General features: G+C 36.1%; 1 protein-coding gene across 2 annotated transcripts in view; it reads left to right on the forward strand.

Annotated features, from left to right (window-relative positions):
- The window catches only part of LOC103696902 (nuclear pore complex protein NUP205), a 43,513-nt gene that overhangs the window by 20,718 nt on the left and 1,729 nt on the right, over window positions 1–21,066 (forward strand). Inside the window, exons 26-44 of one of the 2 annotated variants that reach the window (XM_026801056.2) lie at window positions 1,138–1,338; window positions 3,077–3,169; window positions 3,241–3,354; window positions 3,531–3,689; window positions 3,801–3,856; window positions 3,942–4,014; window positions 4,111–4,301; window positions 4,413–4,542; window positions 4,636–4,713; window positions 9,833–9,997; window positions 10,535–10,705; window positions 10,771–10,908; window positions 12,124–12,267; window positions 12,367–12,489; window positions 12,587–12,682; window positions 14,285–14,422; window positions 14,927–15,027; window positions 18,313–18,432; window positions 18,780–18,861. In XM_026801056.2, coding sequence (XP_026656857.2) covers window positions 1,138–1,338; window positions 3,077–3,169; window positions 3,241–3,354; window positions 3,531–3,689; window positions 3,801–3,856; window positions 3,942–4,014; window positions 4,111–4,301; window positions 4,413–4,542; window positions 4,636–4,713; window positions 9,833–9,997; window positions 10,535–10,705; window positions 10,771–10,908; window positions 12,124–12,267; window positions 12,367–12,489; window positions 12,587–12,682; window positions 14,285–14,422; window positions 14,927–15,027; window positions 18,313–18,432; window positions 18,780–18,861 — 2,373 coding nt within the window. The remainder of the gene's footprint in view (window positions 1–1,137; window positions 1,339–3,076; window positions 3,170–3,240; window positions 3,355–3,530; window positions 3,690–3,800; window positions 3,857–3,941; window positions 4,015–4,110; window positions 4,302–4,412; window positions 4,543–4,635; window positions 4,714–9,832; window positions 9,998–10,534; window positions 10,706–10,770; window positions 10,909–12,123; window positions 12,268–12,366; window positions 12,490–12,586; window positions 12,683–14,284; window positions 14,423–14,926; window positions 15,028–18,312; window positions 18,433–18,779; window positions 18,862–21,066) is intronic. The other variant, XM_039130519.1, reaches the window with a different exon arrangement.

Here is a 21,066-nt window from a genome sequence, read left to right on the forward strand (position 1 = left end):
TTTTGGCTATGATTGGTTAATTGACGATCGGGTAGACATTGCCTAATGAGTTCCAATAAGTGTTACCTGCACATGGGACATGGGTGTCAATTGCCCAAGCATCCCGAAGAACCCAACAAGACATACTTAAAAGACTTGGATACAAGGACATGGCAGTGTAATTAATTATAAATTATAATTACATATAGGCTATGGTGTTGGAATCTTGATAATTAAGTAATTTATGTGGGTTTCAAAGTATTTAGACCATATATGAGCAACAATTTTGGACTGTAATTTGTGAAAGTACCACTTTTGGGCTATAATTTTGTTTGTACTCACTACTCAGTTAGTTTAGGCACGATTCAGTAGCAAGCCCAATATAAGCAGAGGGTGTAGGTGCATTACTTGCTTCACCCATTCACTTGGGATGGCAAATTCCCGCCAGTCACCCATCTCTCTCTCTTGCGTGGGTCACCATTCACCCTAAAACCATAGGTCATTAGAGAGGAGGATAGGCTGCCGGCTGGCTGGATTATGTATTCCTTCTACCCTCAAGAAGGGATTGGGAGTTTAGAGCATTGTATTTACTCTGCCACATTGTAAGGAGGACACATGAGAAGTAGGCACTCCAAGCTCTCTCCTCCTACTCCTCCTCCTCTCTCTCTCCCCCTCCCTCCATTTTTTTTGTTTTTTTTTTTCTGATCTTTTAGCAGCTTGTAGATGAGAGATGTTGTGAACCTTGAAGTCCTGAAGCAAGCAAAGAAACGATGTCTATGGCGTATGACATTTGTGTCATGCTGTGTCAGCATGGGGACACTGCAAATATTTGCTATGTCCAGGTGACAATGGTGCCAATCCTTTTAAGGTCTTTAGGGGAAGTTGTTTTGATTGCTACTTTTATCAATTATAATTTTTGCATGGATCAATGTCAAATTTTGAGATCTGAGATAATTTAAACTGGAGATTTGATAATAATATAATTAGTTATGATTATGAAATTTGCTTTTGAATGTTCTAATGAAGTAGGTATCTTTCTTGCCTAGTAATGTCAACCTTGATGTCTAGGGAGAGTAAATTTTTAATTTTTTCCTGCTTTATGTTATTTGCTTTATGTTGATTTTAATAATGGGTTACTCCTTCTCATATCCTTTTCAGAGGGCATGGCTGCTTAAACTATTAGCACTGGAGTTGCATTTAGCTGATATGGCTGTATCCACACACCGAGAAACATGCTTAGCAATTCTTTCCCAGATTTTTGTTCTGTGTTCTGATGAGATCTTTGGAAATCCAAATGGATTTCAAACCAACGATGCAGATGCTAACCATGCTGGAAATAGAACCTTTAATAAGCGAAAGGTGTACCCTGCAACTCTATTCACCTTTAATAGAATGTCTAATGCACTTAAAAGCATATCTATGAGTTGTTTTCTGTGTCTTAACTATTTATGCTCTATAATTGTTTGTTGTTGTCACTGCATTCAGTTGTGGCATCTATCTTCTAGTTATCAGGTGCCTTGTTTTTATGTTTTAACATTGCTGAATGAGCTTGGAAGCTATACTACTATTTTTTGGTGTAATAATCATCTGTTGTAACATGAAGACGTTGAGGTTCTAGTTTCATCTTGATAATCAATTTAAAAGCAGGATGATTTTGTTTCAGATTATGCTCATATTCTGCATTATTTATTTTGGGAAGAATGCACTTAAGCTGGCCATATTGTCTATTTTTAGATCGATTAAGTGGTTTTAGATGTTAACATATTGTATACTTTTAGATGGATTAAGTAATTTTAGATGTTAGTTCATGGTAAGTGATATTCATGCTTTGATGGCTAGAGCTAGGATGGCATAAGGGGGAAAGCACGAAATAACATTAAGTGGAATAAATATAAGAAATGATAACTCTGTATTATCTGTCATACAGAGCATTGTGTTTTTTTCTTCCCTTCCTGTGGTCTGATTATTCGATGTCTTGTTTTGTTGGTTAATCTATACAAAGCACTGTTTTTTCCCTCCTGTACTAGTTAATATACAATGTTGGAAAGCATCGAGTATCCATGATCATACAACAGAACCTACAAGCTGCCAGGAGGTAAGAAGGAGATGCTGGCTACTTTGTGGTGTTGGCTAACATAATTTGGACTTTGGACATATATATTTGGCTTGCTTAAACATCTTTAACATCAAAAAAATAGTTTAAGCAGCACATTGGCGCTATAAACTTGACTGAAAATGGTATAGCACATTATACCAGCAGATGATACTTATGGCCTAATATGGAACAACATTGAACTGAAGATACTTCCATGAGGATGGAGGAGTACCCAAGATAGGTAGAGTAAGAATACATGGTTCTTGGTTCTCGTGGTTGTAGTTGATTAATATTGCAAGAAAATTGAAACCTCGACTCCTCATGAAAGATCTTCCATGAGGATAAGGGACTACCAAAAATAGACAGAGCAGGATTACATGGTTCTCTTGTCTCCCTTAGTCATAGATGATTAATATCGTAAGATAATTGAAACATCTGCTAATGAATGTTACCATTGGTCCTGCAGTCCTGCTGATGTATAACTTTTGTTAGCTTGTTGCTAAATGGTCACTGGAATTGCTTTGTTTAATATTTAGGAGCTGAGGACTTAGGTGAAAGTGAAAGGAATTATGTGCTAGAGGATAAATCTAAGCTAGGTGGCATTGTGAGGTTTTTCACTTTCATATGCTTTTTATCCAGCAATACTCAAAAATAATTTATATCCTTGTCTTCTTGTTGATTCTGATGCCATGTTAAGAAGTCTATTACAAATGTATATATGGTCTGTCATTAATTCTTTCCCTTATTCCCTAGCTTCTCATATGTAACAATGTCAGCTTCTGCATCATGTGATTTCTGTGTTTCTTAACTTAGACCATTGCATGATCTTGTATTCTCTCACTGGTTGTAATGCATAGTCTGATAATCTACATTTTTGTTTCTTTATTTTTTTCCTGTTTGGGTGTAAAATAAAGAAATTACATCTGTGGATGTAGTTCTTCGTTGTGCTTTTTTCTTTTTCTTTTGTAAATTAGCTTTAACAGATCATTTTTTATTTTTCAGGCACTAGAATTGCTTGAAATTGTCCAGTTCAGATCTCCTGATAGAGCTATGAAATATTCTCAATTCCTTTCTAGTTTGAAATATGACACACAGGTAAGATTCTGTGAGTTATATTCTTTGTGTTCTTACTATTATTTCCTTACAATCTAGTATCTTTTTTCTAGGTTGAAGATATACTCAGAAATTCTGCAACATCTGAAATGGGCGGTGTGTATTATTATTCAGAACGAGGTGATCGACTAATTGACCTTGATGCATTTCATGACAAACTCTGGCAGGTTATATTCTCTTATTCTTTCTTAATGAGTTATTTATCTGTTTAATTATTAATTATGTGCAAAAATTCTATATATAAATCTACCAATCTATCTTATGTACATGCAGTGATAAATCCTAATTTGATCAACAAGTAACAGCAGTAAAACCATGACTGATTTTCCTTTTATGTTGTTAGACATTTACTCAAGTGGGCTCCCATTTTAATGAGGCTGAGAAGGGTGAGTTAAGAGAATCAATCCAGCAGTTGCTAAGATGGGGTTGGAGGCATAACAAAAATCTTGAAGAGCAAGCAGCCCAGCTTCATATGTTGACTGGCTGGTCTCAGATTGTAGAGGTAGCTGTTGTTTATTTTTTAGCTTTAGTATTTGTTATGACAGATATATTAGACTGTCATATATTCTCTTGTATATTTCAATTCGACATGCTTGTTTTTGACATCTTTCAGGTCCCTATATCTAGGAGAATGTCGCTTCTTGAAGATCGCTCTCAGATATTGTTTGAGTGAGTGAGATTTTATGCTTTTGATCTTTTGATAATAATTACATCTTATAATTAATTATTAATTGTATTTTGAATAAACTGCCAGGTTGCTTGGTGCTTCATTGAGTGCATCGGCATCTCCAGATTGTTCTTTAAAGATGGCAGTTATATTAAGCCATGTGAGAGCCTTTTCATGTATTACGTTTGGCGTCTCTCTGCGCCATCTATCCCTTTCATAGTTTTTATCCTTTTATTTGCTTTCCTGAATTTCAAAGGTTGCGCTCACCTGCATGGCGAAACTTCGAGATGAGAGATTCTTATGTCCTGGTGGTGTAGATTCTGATGATGTAACGTGCCTTGACATTATCTCGGTGAAGCAATTGTCAAATGGAGCTTGTCATTCTATACTTTTTAAGCTTATGATGGCTATTCTCAGAAATGAATCATCAGAAGCCTTGAGAAGGCGGTATGGATATATAACTTGCTGAGATGTTCTTGAAACAAATATACATAAACATAATTCACTTATTTTCTTCCTTTTTAACATGTTCATTTCCTCGAATTATCTGTTTCACAGCCAATATGCATTGCTGTTGAGTTATTTTCAATATTGTCGGAGTATTATTGACCCTGATGTCCCGGCATCAGTCTTGCATTTCTTGCTTCATGAAGAACAAGATGGAGATGAAGAACTTAATCTACAAAAGGTTCCTGCCATCTATTTATTTATTCTCTTTAACTCTATGACAGTTGTGATACAATAACTTATTTGAAAATTGTTTGTTTTCTGATGTTTACAGATTGACAAGGAACAGGCTGAACTAGAACGGGTCAATTTTTCCATAATAAAAAAAGAGGCTGAAGCAATAATTGATTTGGTAGGCTCCTTGTGAGTCTTATTATCATCTGAATTTCAATTTACTTTTTGGGTGGTTCATACACTTCATGATGCTTGTTGATAATTAAGTCATCGTTGATATGCGCGCAATCCAGCTAAAGTGTAATATTATTTTATCCAACTAATTTCATACTCTTTTTAAGCCTCAGTTTGAAGCAACAGTTGATGTGTCAAGACTTGCATCTGCCTTGTTCAATTAAGAATTTTTTGTTGTCCCAAACTCGGGTTATCATGTGGTGCATAGGACATGCAGGATAGTAACTTACTGCATGTACTGTACCAGAATGACTTAGCACATGGCCCCCCCCCCCCCCCTCTTTCTCTTTTCTAGGTGGTGATTGTGGTTGTGGATGAAGTTGAGCATCCTTCAGGTTGTGTCGGGCCTAAGCTCAACATTAAGAGCTTAGGCTAGCTTGATGCCGACTTGGCTTCAGTGCGACATCATGATTTCTTAGCTTGAGCCCAGCCTGACTCTTTGAGTGTCATGCTAGGGACCAGCCCGACTTGATTGATCCTGGGGCATGGCTTGGTTCCTTTGCACACGAGGGATGGGGAAAGTTGTGGTGGGCAATGATGGCAAGCTAGTGGAGAGAGAGATAGTGAGAGAGATGAGGTTTTCACGACAGTGGCGGGAGGGAGGAGCCGGTATAGGGAGGAGCCAGGGGTTAAGACAGCGATGACGAGAGGACAAGGTCCACAAGGAGGCAGAGCGATGGAGGGCGGGGAGAGAAAGACTGAAGGACCGGGTTGGGTGGGGGATTCGAGCAGCAATGTTGAGAGAGGAGGGAGGAGGGAGAAGGAATGAGGAGCGAGTTGGGGGGGGTTCTTAGAAGTGGGGGCAAGATGGGAAAAGGGAAAGGAGAAGGAATGAGGTGGGAGTGACAACAAGATGGGAAAAAGAAATGGAGAAAGGAATGAAATATGAAAAATTAAAGATATTTTAATATTATATCTTTTTCCTTAATTAAATATTGAGTTAGGATTTTAGGCTTGGCTTATTTTAATTTTATTAGGCCCAAGGCTAGCTAAAATTGCATCGAACCTCAATCATTTTAGCCTGCTGGTGCTAAGAGGCCTAAAGCTTTCACCTAGGCTCAAAATCGGATTGGCCCGAGCGGGCTGGGCTCTAGTAACAATCCCAAACTCTGTAATTTGTATGGGAAGTGGGAACAACTCTAGCCTCTTTGAATTTTGAGTGCCTTTTTGTGAGGTTTGATCAATCAACTGAAGGAAGTGATTACCACCTGCAGTGCTAGTGTTGCTTGTGATTATCAAGTGGCTTAAGATTATGTTCTACCTAGGATAGCGCCACGAGTGGGGCTACCATCATATGCGTTTCTTTAATTTTGAGCAATTTATATTCAATAGAAATTTAACTCCCATAGTCTTTCTTTTAGTATCATGAAAATACTATGGCCTCTTTATTTTCTATCAATTTTATGTTGTTTAGTATGAAAATATTGGTTCACATTGGTCAAAACATGTTTGAGTGTTTGTACATGTTTCAGCGTATTCTAGTTGTGTTTCATAGAATGAGATATACTGAGCATAGCAACAACTTTCTCGAACACATTGTCATCACTTCAATACAATTAGGTTTTGCACATCTTAACCCCATAAGGGAGCATCTTTATGGATGTATATTTGTACATATTCGTGGACCCCAGTTGTAGGAGTCGGATATGAGTCATGATTCGCTGTATTGGACCATACTGCCTGGTACGGGGTATACCATACCAAGGTCGGCGAAACTGGTTTTGGGACATGTTCCGGTTGCCTAGCTGTATGGTATGGTATGGTATCATCTCGTGCTTAATCGTGGTGTGCCGACGAAGGGGAGTTGGAGAGGGAAGGAGAGAGGGAGAAGGAAAGAGAGGAAAGGAGAGGGAGGGAGAGGGAAAGGGAGGGAGAGAGAGGGAGGGGGATGGAGAGAGAGAGGCCGAGAGAGGGAGAGGGCTTTTGAGCCCCCTCTCCTTCGGCCGCGACGCAAGGAAAACAAGGAAACGAGAGAGAGAGAAGGGGGGGAGGGTGGGAGGGAGAGGGATGGGGAGAGAGAGAGAGAGAGGCCGAGCAATGGAGAAGGAGAGGGCTTTCAAGGGCAGAGCCCTTGTTTCATCGAACTAGGGCTTCGACCCCTTTTTTTGATTGTTTTTTTTAAAGTGAAGTCCATCGAAGGAGAGGAGGCTTAAAAACCCTCTCCCTTGATCCCTCCCTTTCTCTTTTCCTCTCTTTTCCTCTGCCTCTCCCTCTCCATCGCCAATTTCTTTAAATGAGAGGTGTAATCATGTCGGTTCGCCCTCGGTATGGCTAGGCACGGGCTGAATTGGGCAGTTCGAGATGGTACCGCTTTCCATGTTTCATATTGTATCAATAGTGAACCGATACTCGGTTTAGGAGGCGTATTGAGTTTTAGTACCGCGAACCAACCTGTACCTACACTGTACCATTAGGGTACTGCTACGGGTGCTGAAATTGGTATGGTGAACCATTTTGAATGCATATGGTAAGTTTCTTAACCATGTAGGATATACGATTACAAAATGCCTAAAAACGAAAAGTTAAATATTTTGATGACTTGTCACTTTCTATTTTTAGTGGACATGAAATGAAAGGTATCATTAACTCTTAGCAAAACAAGGATTAGGATGTTTAGTACCCATGGTAACTTATCAAAACTGCAATATCACAGATAAATCGGCACAATACAAGGGTATAACAGACAGCTGTATACCACACTTTTAAGATGTATTGCTCCACAGTATATGACATTTTAGTCCAATGCATTTTGGTTTGGGTTTATATGCAACCTTGCATTATGTTACTTGGACACTCCATTTTTAAGTTGTTTGGAAGTGTCAACACTTTTGGGTGCTTGTGCATAGCATGACACAGCATGACATGGTTGGAGACTTGTAAGGTGTCCTATTGATGTTAGCACAACGTATCTGATAGTGTCATGCTGGAGACTTGTACTTTTAAATGCTGGACACTTCAAGTGATATGTCTTGAAGGTTTTCTGAACACTTTAAGCTAATTTTTTTTGTGTTTTGTGTAAAGTTTTCACGTATATAGACACTTTAAGCAAAGTGTTGTTATATATTTGATTTTGATATAATGTTATCACAGTTACAAACACTTTAAGTGAAATGTAATTTTGTTTTAAATATAAATGTATCATGGTTAGTTGTCAGTTTAAGTATCTCAACATATCTTAAATAACTTTACATAAACCTAGTGAATAGATTAAACAATTTGCAAACTCATGGACGTTCCATTGAATTTATTTGTAGATTGCTTCTACTGATATAAGTTTCTCTGTTCTTAAATAAGTATCAAAATGTACAAGCATATACTTGTACATATATAAATGTAATATCTCTCTCTCTCTTTCTCTGTATGTGTGCATGCATGCCATTTAATCCTCCCCCCCCCCCCCCCCCCCCCCCCCCCCCCCCCCCCAACTTCTTTGTGTCTCTTTGACTGTCTTTGTATCTTTGCATGCATGCCATGTTCCCCCGTGCCTAGGTTTCTGGAGGCTACTACATCTGACACTTGGGGAACTTTTGACACTTGGCACCAATACCAGGTGTTTAGGTAATACTGGACATTACTGGTCCCCTTTTTTGGTATCTCTGACCATCTTGAAATATTTTTTGTTTGGATGTTCCAATATGATGCATAAGTTTTTGTTTCCTTGAAAATTGTTTTTTTATCTTGAGATATCTTTATGTGTTTTGGCATGAGAAACATTAAATTTGTTGGTTCTAGAGGTGTGTCTTGAGACATTGTAATTTGTAAGAAAATTATTTTTTTAAATTTTCTATTCATACTTTCTAAAAATTTTGTTTTTCTTCATTTAGTTTGATGTACTGTGACACTTGTGCATGGATCTCCACTTTTTCAGCCATTCACTATGATTAATCTAAGTAAAGAGCAAATTATTTTACATTTGGACAATATACCTTGAATGCATATCCATTTTAATATAAATTTTGGAAATATTTCCAAATCGGCTTACAGGTTTATTTTTGACATGAAATGTTGATAAACATTGACTTATAAAACTAATAGAATAGAAAATCATTTGTGTAAATTCTGATTACTATTATCTAATTATAAATTCTTCAAATTATTTTATTGATATATGCACATGCACATAGACAAAACCATGATCTTTGACTTTGAGGAATCATATTAAGATCTTATGATGATGCATTCACCAAAAGTTCTAGATACTGCAAACACTGCTTGGCAAAGGCAAGGTATCTCAGAAGTATCTTCATGCCACTTCTGATGTCTAAGAGAGCCTTGACTAGCTATATGTGATCAGTTATCTCCTACATGCGATCAGTTATCTCCTACTGCCAGCATGACACACCTGGTCTAGCATTTAACTTATCTAGAGCTGCACATGCATTTTGAGATGTTAAAGCTAACATATGCAAAACATTTTCCATAATGTTGGCAAAAGTTGACAAGACCATTATATTGGTAATTTGGTATTGCTGCTATTGCCTTTGGAAGGAGTGCTGTATGGAAATACCAATTCCCATGACCAATTTGTTGCTTTTACGAATGTCATGACTCATGAGTTATCAGCAGGCGTAGGATGTTCTATATGTTATTGACGTATCATCCATGCCATCTAATTGAGCTCTATTGGCATTCCACCATCTCAATTGTTCTGCATGACATGATGCAATGCGTACCAAGAAAATGATGGTTAGTATAGGAGAGAACGAACAAGAACTGAAGAACCTTTTGGATCCATAACATTATCAGATGGACTTGCGGGGTGTGATGTAATTCACTTTTTTTGTCTCAATTGCTTGTATTTGTTTGTACTTGTATGTGTTTTATATGAACAATTGCTTGACTAATTTTCACATAAGTATTGTGTTGGCTAGACTATCTTCAACTGCACATATTTTTTCTTTTGATTCTTTCAAAGATCCTTAATGTCGTGTGCTGTCTGTAAAAATAGAGGGTATGTTATTTCTGTGTAATATGTTGCGGGTTTGTGATACCAAAATGAACAAGAACAATCATCTTCTCTTATGTTCCTCCTTTTCTTGATTTCTCTTTTTTGATATTTTCAGGTGACAAAGGATGCCAGGCAAGGCAGTGAAGCTGGAAAGGCAATATCATTTTATGTTTTAGATGCATTTATTAGTATAGACCAAGAAAAGTTCTTCTTAAATCAACTTCAAAGTAGAGGAATTTTAAGGTCATGCTTCATGGAAATCAGTAATTTTTCTTGCAAGGTCTGTCTTTTTTCTTAAAACCGTCTACGTCGTTGCTAAATATATCAAGTTTGCTTTCTGATGCTTTATGTTGATGGCAGCTTTTCCAACATTCAAATCTGCTCCTTAATTGATGGTTGAACTATTTGTCCTTTGTTACATGCGGGATAACTGTTATTATTACTCATCCGTGCATTTTGACATGGTCTTTAAGTGTTGCTTGTGCAATTCCTGCCAATAAATGTGGTACAACTAGAGATATTTATAATTGCTGAGATGGAATACTCATTTTTCAATATTGGAATATCTAAAACAACTATTTTATTGCAATATCTCTTCACTATTTTATGCTTTGGTCATGAACTATTTCAGTAGATTGCTGCATGCAAGCCTTGAATCAGTCTTCTTCTATTCATTATTTAATGCTTATATGTGATCCTGTTCTAAAGCCAAATTTATTTCTTGTATCTGGTTCAAAGAAATGGCACCATAAATGAAACCTTTGTTAAGCTCATGTTGTCTTCAAAATTTAGCAACATTTATTATCTTATTTGTTAGGATGGTGGGTGCTCATTGGAATCTCTACAATGTTTGTGCACTCTTGAGGCTCAAATTTCTTTGCTGTTGAGAATCAGCCACAACTACGGAAAACACGGTGCTCAGATTCTGTTATCTATGGGTGCCTTGGAGCATCTTGCCTCATGCAGGGCCATGAGTTTGCCAACCAAGGTAGTGTCAAATTTTTCGTTTTAGCATAGTGTTATAATTGTTATTTATGCCAGTGACATTTCTAGGCAAGTTCAAGGTGGGCAGGCTCTAATATAGGCAGAGATCGAGCTGGAGAAGCTGATAAACAAAGGTTGATAGTAACCCCAATACTGAGATTGGTTTCAAGCCTGACATCTCTGGTCGATTCATCAGAATTTTTAGAGGTTAAACGCTATCAACAATATACTGCAATTTATTGCTCTATCTTATTTCCTTCCTTGCCATGCTTTCAATTTTTCTTGAATGTTTCTTTGCTTATGAGGAATCTGTGAGCAGACCTCTGCCAAATAACAATAAATGAACCAGGCTGGTTTTGCCTGACTAATATCATGAATATCCACAATGAAGCTTACAGGTAGTTTTTGTTGACCTGTCAGAGTGTCACTGAATGTGTTTAAAGATAATGCTGGAAACCTGCCCCCGCCCCCACGCCTTACACCACCACCACCACCACCACAACTGCACGCACACTTCCCACCAGTACACCCAAACACACTCACATGTGCACAAGTTCTTTGTTATTGATTGTTTCGAGTTGAAACTTCTTGTATTCTCGGATTTCTCGTCTTTACTCATGTATACTTTGTTTCATGATCTTGTATGAAACTTTTTAATAATTGCTGAGAGATTTTATAACTTTTTATTTGGTAATTGTGATAGAAATCTTGGAAAAATTGGAAGCCCGAGGAAGGAGTGGCTCAAACTTGTGTTGTTCAAAGGGCAGACATAAAACTTGGATGAGCGATGTGCATAAGATGTTTGAATAACCTTGACTTGTATTAGTTCCTTGATTGGGATGTTGGTGAAGTAATGCTACTGGGTGGTCTGATAACTGAAGGGATGAGAAGGCTCAATCTAGGGAAGAATACTAAGAATACATAGTACATACAGTTTATGTACAACAAAGTTGTACATCTTGAGCAGCTTGTTGGAGTAAGAACTGCATGTTTGCATATCTTGCAGCTTGTTGGAATAAGAATTGCATGAGGCATGGCTTCACATAAGTAGCCAATGATCTTAAGGGTATTGGAGTTAAGGTAGATAATAGAAACCTACGATAATGATAATGCAGTAGAAACATTTGATTGCTAATTATTTGGATGAGATCTGAAGTGTTGTAAAATGATGAGAAGTGGGTTATGTTCCAAATACTCCTAATTATCCTACTATGTAGCCCATCAGTCTGAAAAAAATAAAGCATGCATCAATATATGCGTTTAACGCCTTAAGCCTTAACTTAAGAGCCATTGAAGCTTTCCATCTTTTGTTCTTTTCAGAAATTGCTTCGCTTTTCTTCCTTTTCTTTTCCTTTTTAATGTTCAAGATTTATTCTTTTTCTTTGCATCTCTTTGATCTGTAGCTGTTGATTTCTTATACAGGTGAAGAACAAAATTGTGCGTGAAGTTATAGATTTTGTCAAGGCACACCAGTCAATTTTTGATCAAATTTTAAGAGAAGATGTCACAGGAGCCGATGAATTGACTTTAGAGCGGATTAATCTCGTTGTCTCTATACTCTGCAAGGTAGATTATATAATTTGTTGAATTCACTGCCCTAAACTTCTTCGAGCCATTTCCTTTGTGGCAGTTCTAATCATGTTGGACGCATGGTGTATTGTGTAGGTTTGGCCATATGAGGAAAATGATGAGTATGGCTTTGTTCAAGAACTTTTTGCAATGATGCATTTTCTTTTCCGTGTTGATGGTATGTCTTCCAGTTTTATTCACTCTTCAGAATCTATCGAGGTATGCTTCCTTGGCCTCTAGATAACTGCCTAATAGAATAATGGTAGCATTGCATAAAATGATTTTGTTCTTATTTTTGAAATGTCTAATTGACCAGAGCCTAAAGAAGATAGAATTGGTGATCTTTAAGCTATGCTTTAGCCTGAGCTCTTACTTTTATTTTCTAATCACAAAGAAGCTCATATGGTTGCAGGTAAGTAAAATTTTTATTGTCCTATTCAACATATGATCTTCATTTGGTCTTCCAGATTATTTTTTTGCTTTTCTTTTCCCTATCTTTGTTCTCTTTGCATGTGGTTGTTGTATTATATCTATTGCAAGTTTGGTTTCTGCTTCTGATATATGATTTAAAATTTCTTATACTGATCTTGTAACACTTCCACTACCTTCCTTTCCTGATAAAATCATGCTAATTGCTTGCCATAGAAGTTTGGGATTATTTTGCCTGCTTTTTTGAACAAGTATATTAATTCAAATATTTTGATCGCACAAGGTTGTCAAAATCTTTCATGATTTATACATTTTATCTGCCAAACTTAAAGACCTTTAGACTCATTCTTCATAAGAAGCATTATGTGAAATTTATGCATTTATTTTTTTGTTTTTCTTATTATTAATTAGTTGCAAAGAATATTTGTGGGGCGGTTCACAGTGTTTTAAAATATGATGCATGAGGTCTCATTTGTGCTTGCAATCCAATGACTGCACCTCATTTCCAATATGTGGCTACTATATGCAGTTGGGCAGCATATGGGCTGAAAAGACAGTTTGCTTGGCACCATGGGAATGCATATCAAACAGGATTAGTGCTATGCGGCTGCATATGCAGCATATTTTCACAAATGTGGCCCTTTTAGCACCGTAGTCATATGCCAGCATATGGAAAACAGAGCATGTTCAAGTTGATTGTTGGTTAGGATGTGAATTTCAGATGGATCAGATATGTGTATATTAATGACAATAATATGCTGATTGTAATATAATTATAGCTATTGAACTTAAGTACTAAATAGTAAGCACTAATTGCTAAATATTATTATTATTATTATTATTATTATCTATTTTATTTAATAAAATTTATTTATTTTAAAATTTTAAAATACTAACTGTATATACACCGATATATGTTGCCTGCATAACACTTTTGTGCTATGCTTGTCCCTTGACCACCTGCATACGAGAGACACATTCTAAAACACTGATTGTTCCTGTTCTAGCACTCTGTTATTCTTGTTGGACATTCATCTTTTTCAGATCTTATATATTTGAGGATCACTCTGGGTATTTTGTCTAGCTAACAAGCAAATTCAAGGGAAATTTCTTTTCATAATTATACTTATTTCAATATTCATTGATTTTTTGAAATTATATCTGACGAAGGTTGGGCCTTTCAGAACCTAAATACTGTTTCAGTTCTGATGAATGGCAAAGGTTATATTCAGCAAGACGGGCTGGCAAAGAAGGTCCTTTAAAAAATCCAAAGTTTTCTACATTAGTTTGTAGTTGTCTGCTTAGGAATCAAAAGAAATTCCTCTGAAACCTAGTAAAATTTTATAGTATTGTTCTTCATGGTTCCATTTTCGGAGGAGAAAGTCTCTGATTAATTAAGCTATCTGGATGTTCAAAATAAGTATTGATCTTGAGGGCCAATGTTGATAGCTAGCAGGTGTTTAGTATCTATTGTTTAATTGTCGTGTAAAACTTGGATGCTTCTTCGTTCTACTGTCAAACTTACTCTTCTTCATGTACATTGTGTTGAACTTGGTTTTGATCAACCCATGTTTTGACATGATAGGTTTCGGATGGTCCCGGTGATCCTAGTGAACCTGGTCAACAGCAGCAACCCACATTGAATTTACTACTGGACCTTCTTAGTTTAGTCACGACTGCTTTGGAGAGAGCGGGTGAAGAAAAATTCTTGTTACTTAACAAGGTAATGTGGCTCAAGAAAGTATTTAGCTCTTACATGCAACTGTGCGAATAGGCACATACCTAGATTTAGCATAAACTTGGAAATTGATTGAAACTTAGGAAAAATGTATAGCAAAATATTTGTCGTAACCATGGAATGCCGTACCGGCCGGTACGTACCGGTCCGGTCCTAGACCGGTACCGGAACGGCAAAAAAATCGGTATTTTCCGGTTTTTTATCTGAACCGGCCGGTTCGGAGCCCGTACCGGCCTCGTACCGGTACGGTACCGGTACGATTTTTTTTTAGAAACACAGCGCCACGTGCTGTGGTTTTTGAAACCACCACGTACCGTACCGGTACCGGCCGGTACGTACCGGACCGGTCCGGCCGGCCACCGGTACACCGACCGGTACCGGTACGGCGGACCTTGGTCGTAACTATGTAAGGTCCTGAAGGTAATTTTCTCAATAATTTAAATAATTTGATGGTTGCTGTAATATGTCTAACTAGTTTTCATTTTGTAGATTCAAGACATTAATGAACTATCAAGACAGGATGTTGATGAAATCATCAATGTGTGTATGAGACAAGATTGCATCTCTTCTTATGATAATATCCGGAAAAGGTAAGGAGTATGCCTTCTATTCTTTTAACTGTTAGCCTTTCTACTAAAGTTAAAAGTTCTAATTATCCATGGCTGTCATGATCCTGTTAAAATGCTAAAACGACAAGAATATTTTTTTAGGCCTTTAGACTGTCCTCGAAAATCTGTTCTGAGAGTTTGTCTTTGAGCAAATTGTACTGTTATAATTGCTTTTGCTTGTTCTTTTTTTTTCTTTTTCTTTTTCCGGGTTACCTGCATATTCATGAAACTTGAACTTTCTTTTTGTCATCGTAACAATGCACTTAAGTTTCTTGTGTTTTCATGCCTGAAGTTTGTGTTTTTTTTAAAAAAAAGCGAGCAATCAATATTTAAATAGATTTGATTTTCCATTAATAATAGTAGCCCGAGCATTTTGATATTGAATTGCAGCATTCTTTTGAGATTGCTTGAGGTCTTTAATTCTCATTGTGGATTTGCTAGAGCTGACTCCATCCCCCATGTGACATTCACCTCTCTTTGTTGATCTTATCCAAATACCTACCATGTTAATCCCATTATGCATTCTTGAAACGGTTCTAAAAAATATTGTTTGATGGGGTGTAGTCAATGTCTTCCATATTGGCTAAAAAGCCTTGAGAATGAAAACGAAAACCCTAGAACTGGAGGGTGGTCCTTAAAGCTTTTTTCAGTTTGGTGGTTGACCGGAATGTGGAGATGAATTCCTCATCTGTCTCCACATATTGAAGATTTCCTCCATAGCCAGTTCCTCTTTTTCACTTGTTGCTCCTGGTGGAGCTGACACTAGCTCACAGTCCTTGGTTTGAGCTTCTTGTCCTTTCGAAGATTTTTTCCTTGGAGGCTGCGGTTGGAGCAAGGTCATCTTGTGTGGAATAAATCATCAAACTGAAGGAGGTAACTAAGTTTTACTATTTTCTTGACGACATTATGATGGAGGTCAGGAAGCCTTGGCAATGTTTCTTGGTTAGTTATTTCTTGGTAGGAGATGGTTGGTCGACAGCCTGCCAGATGAGCTAGAAAAGATATGGAAGGGCCTAGAAGAGGTTAACATCTTAACTCTTGCAGCTAGATGCTACCCTTTTTAGTTCTGACTTAAAGAGGATATGCTCAAGGTTTAGATCAGTGGCCCTTGGGTGGTTATCGACCAAATTCTCATCTCAACAATTGGCTGGGTTTGTTACCTAGCCCCTCAGTTGAGTAGTGTAGGACAAATCACATTTGGCTGTTCTAGCTCAAGCTAGCAAATCATTAGGTATAGAACTTGGCTGGTGAGATGTAGGCATGGATGATAGAAGCAAAATGTCGAGGTAGCAAGTCAAACAACTTGGTGTGACTCATCACAAACACCATCCAATGCTTCTAGTCTGCTTGTTCAAAATTGATCTGGTTCGGCAGACTCAGTGTTTTGACTTCCCAAATAATAGGTGGCAGACTCCATCTGAAACATATTTTATCAGCAACCCAATCATGATGACAGAGAAGTGGTTCTGGAAAGTTCTGGATGGGTTTAATGCTCGCTTATCTTTATATTCTCAACTTCTTGTAGCATAGCCACTCAAAATTTAATTGTTAGTTGTTTTGACTCCTAGTTTAGGGAGATGTAGAAATGGCACATTGAACTGGATGAATCGGTGGATGCTTCTTTTCACTGAATCATAAAGTTGTACAAGTGTCTGAAGCCCCTAGGACAACCTTCCATGTACATATTTAATATGAAGTGTGCATTGGTGAAAAAAGAAAAAGATACCAATCATACCATCTTTACGTAAGGAGTTATCTTCTACGAAGAGACAATGGAAGGTTGACAATCCAAAAATTCATTGTGGGACTAGTGTATTTGAACCACAAACTTCTAATTCAATTTGAATTTTACTCATATCACCTTTTCTCCAAGTCAGATGGATACAGTGGAACATTTATTTTGGTGACTGAGTGGGCTATCAAATGCTTGAAAAATTAGGGCCAAAAGTTTTTACTTGGATCAGCAAGTTAGGTTGGATAGGATTAGGTTGCCTTTCTTATGAAATTGAGGGTAGGTATTTTTTTTCCAATACCAATCATTTAAAAACAATTTTTGAATCCAATTGTTTGTCTTTTTGGCATTAATGAAATCCTTATATTTTGGTAGCAAATTATTTTAATTTTTAAATGTAAAGGAATTCTATTTTTTTGCTATTTTTTCACGAACGAATTATTAAAATGTTTGGGCATATTAAGTTTCAACATGTATACAAATTGTCGGTCCATAAGTATGTTTTGCCTAGTTGCAAGTATTGGAGATAAGGAGAGAGTCTGTATATAATATTGGAATAATACTGTTGCAAATTTAAAGGTATGGCTTAAACCATAAAAACTGTCAAACAGGCCAGAAACCTAAGTTTTGAAACCTCCAGTTATCCTCGTATGTGGCATTATCTTGGATCTAACTGGAAATTTAGAATGGATTTTCATAATGAGATACCCCAAAAATGGAAAAGATGACACCTTGTTCACAATTCATTATTGTAAAATTGCTTATATTTTTGAACTTATATATCTTCGAAATCAACAGTCGACTATATCATTATAACACACTAATGATTCTAGTGCTGGATGAAAGAAATTTGGTGTTTGCATTTTGTTTATGGCTACTTTTCATGGTGGTAAAGTTATTTTTATCCTTCAGTTTCTTAATCATTTTTTTCAATTATCTTTTTATTTTAGGTATTTGGTTTCTTTTTCCAGTTGTTCAGATTTCATGTGATAATATCTCAAGGCATCCATCTAGCACTTAGGTTGTAAGTCCCACAATCTGCAGCCTGCTTCGTGTTTCATTGCAATGTTGGTAGCACAAACCATAATAGCTTTATCAGTTAATTAAAACCCTTAAATTACATGGGATCTGTGTTTTCTTTGCTGTTTTCTTTTCATGGTTCTACCATGATCCTGTTGTTATATAGAGATATTTACAACTTCATGTTTGTAAATACTGGGTTCTAATTTCAAATTCAGTTTCATCAAGTACAGGCATCATTTATTCTGGTCTATTTGCTATAAAGTTGTCCTTGGTTTATTTTCATAGAAAGCAGTCTGCTCTTATAAATTTTACTATAAATTTCCCGCATTTGATGACCTAGTATGTAGTGCATCACACCACCAAAGTGCTTGTCTGCTTTATTATGCAAATTGCTTGATCATAAATAAGACCAAGTCTGCTTTATTATGCAAAATGCTTGATCATTAATAAGACGAATATTGTTTTCAAAATTTTGGTTTCTATCTTCTTATGTTAGCTTTCTTGTATTGCAGGAGGTACATTGCAATGCTAGAAATGTGCCACATGGCTGGGAACAGGGATCAACTAATTGCTCTTTTGCTTCGGCTTGCCGAGCGTGTCATGAACACCCTTCTCATTCATTTTCAGGATGAGTATGACTAGTTATTTTATTTAAATTTGCATTCAGGAAAAAAAAGTCTTTGGTTATGGGTTACTCCTCTCAGGAAGAGCTTAACAAACCTCATTTGAGAAACATGAAAGACAATCACTTGACCCTTGCTTTCATTCATCCATGATTGGAATTTGGAGCCCTGCTATGAAAGTTCTAGCAATAGACCCGAGGATGTTACATTCCCCTTTAAAGATTACCTAGCCTCCTCACTGGAGAGAGTCAACATAAACCATTTGTTTCAATCATAAGAAAAATCTCTTTGATTTGTATTTTTTTCTGTGATCTTTATTTTTCTAACAAATACACTGTTGAACATGATTTACATGGCAGCAATACTGATTCACGAGAACTTTCTTTGCTATGCGGGAATTTGCATGCAGTTTTAGAAAGAATTGAGCAATTAAGAGAGGTATGTATTTTTAATTACTTTAGGAAACTGAAATTTATGGGGCACTATTTTTTTACACCTTGGTTAGACTTTCTAGTATCTCAATGAGGAATGCGTGTAGGATTTGAAAATCTGAATTCCTAATTTGAAATTCCTTCTTTTTTTTCGATGGGGGAGGGGGTTAAAGTTATTCCAAGTCCAAATATCAAATTCAGTCCCTCTTTTTTTAGGAAAGTACATTTTTTTATTTGGAATTTGGATTGATATCCTGACTTTAAAGGTGCAATATCAGATTATATAATGCACGCTATCTTGTAACATGTTTGATAACCTTCATCGAAAGTGATCTGGATCACGATAGCAAGCAGGTATTTGGATGAGCAAATAAATCAGCTTAGGTCCTACATTTTTGATATTGCAAGTTCCATGTATGGTCCTTCTTTATTAATTAAATCAGCTTAGGTCTCCCACAAAATTGTGGGTGCCTCAATTTCAGCATAGTTTTTTGAGAGATGCTAGGCATAGAACACCTAACAGAATCTCATTAAGATAATGAAATAACAATAAAACCAATTTCAACATAATGTAAGCAAATTTGTGAATATGAAGAATAGTTGATTTATGCATGGTCCTAAGAATATGTTGCCTAAACTATAGAGGTCTCAGATCTGGACCTGACAAGTTGATGCTTAACATTTACAACTTGGAAGGAGAAGAAGAAAGGTTGGGGGAGTAGTAGGCCTGCTAGAAAAATTACCTTTGAGGGCCAGAACAGCCATGTACTATATTTTTATCTAACTGAAATCTTAAGCTATAACTTTCGAAATCAGCAATCTTGTTTGAGTTTCAGAATAATCTGCAAATTTGATTTGATTTATATGGCCATTAATTGACAACAGTAGAATCCCGACTTAGGCCCTTTTTGGGATTGCTGTTGGTAGTAGAGCTTTTGGAGTTTTTGGGAAAAATGTTTTTGGGGAGTAAAGCTTTTCCAAAAAGTTATTTTCTGTTTGGTAACTACATTGCTAAAGTGCTTTAGAACTTTAACATGTATTCGGTAACCAAACTAAGAAATTGCTTTTGGTATGACAAAACGACAATAAAGGACATTAGATAGTATTGTATAGTAGAGTGTAAAACAGCATAATATTACATATTATTACATATTAAAATATGATTACATAGTGTAATATTATCATAATGTAATTTAGTATTGTAATGTAATATAATGTTTTTATAATATACCATAGTATAATATCGTATACCATAGCATATTAATATAACATAATATGATACAATATAATGCAATACAATACAATATAATATAATATAATAACATTTAATTACATATTACAATATTATTTTATAGTATAATATTATATTATAATGTAATACAATGTAATATATTATTGGCGTATAATGTAATGTAATATAATATAATATAATATTATATTGTGATGATATAATGTAATATAAGAAGACCTGATCTGATATGATATAGTAGCACATTGTTACATTTTATAATAATTTAATGTAATATAATCATGTAATAATGTAATATTATAGAATATTGTATTTTAGTTATTAGCTGACATTAGCTATGTTATTATATTATATTATACCATACCATATCATATTATATTATTATAATATAGATATATTATATTATGTTATGTTGTATTATATAATATGATATTATACTAAACTATTATATAATTTCTAACATAAAGTATTACAATTGTTATTATTACATAATATAATATTTTTATGGTACTTGTACATGGGTATTGTGGCCACCAAGAAAATTTCATCAAAATCAAAAGAGCTTTCTAACATCTACCAAAAAGCACTTTTGGAGAGCTTGAAAATAGAGCTTCTCCTAAGTAGACCTTTTTAGTTTTCTGGTAAAGCCAAAATAGCTTCTAAATTTTTTTACTGCCCATCGCTATACCATCCAAAACTGCTTTTGGAGGGCCAGAAAGTGCTATCTGGCTCTCCAAAAGCTTTGTGAAACAGGGCCTTAGTTGTTTTGGTGGCATATTATGTGAAAACACACAACTTGAGTATGAAGATGAGGTTGATTATCTTGGTGTATGAAAGCTTCAATTTCAGGGATACTGTATGCATCTATTAGGAAGAAAAGGTCCCAGAACATGGGAGTCATAACCAACTGGGCCTTTATCTCAAATTAGTGTGGCACCATTTATTGAGTGTGGAAACAAAATG

This window comes from Phoenix dactylifera, chromosome 9 (assembly GCF_009389715.1).
Source record: "Phoenix dactylifera cultivar Barhee BC4 chromosome 9, palm_55x_up_171113_PBpolish2nd_filt_p, whole genome shotgun sequence".
In the NCBI taxonomy this organism is placed as follows: Eukaryota; Viridiplantae; Streptophyta; class Magnoliopsida; order Arecales; family Arecaceae; genus Phoenix; species Phoenix dactylifera.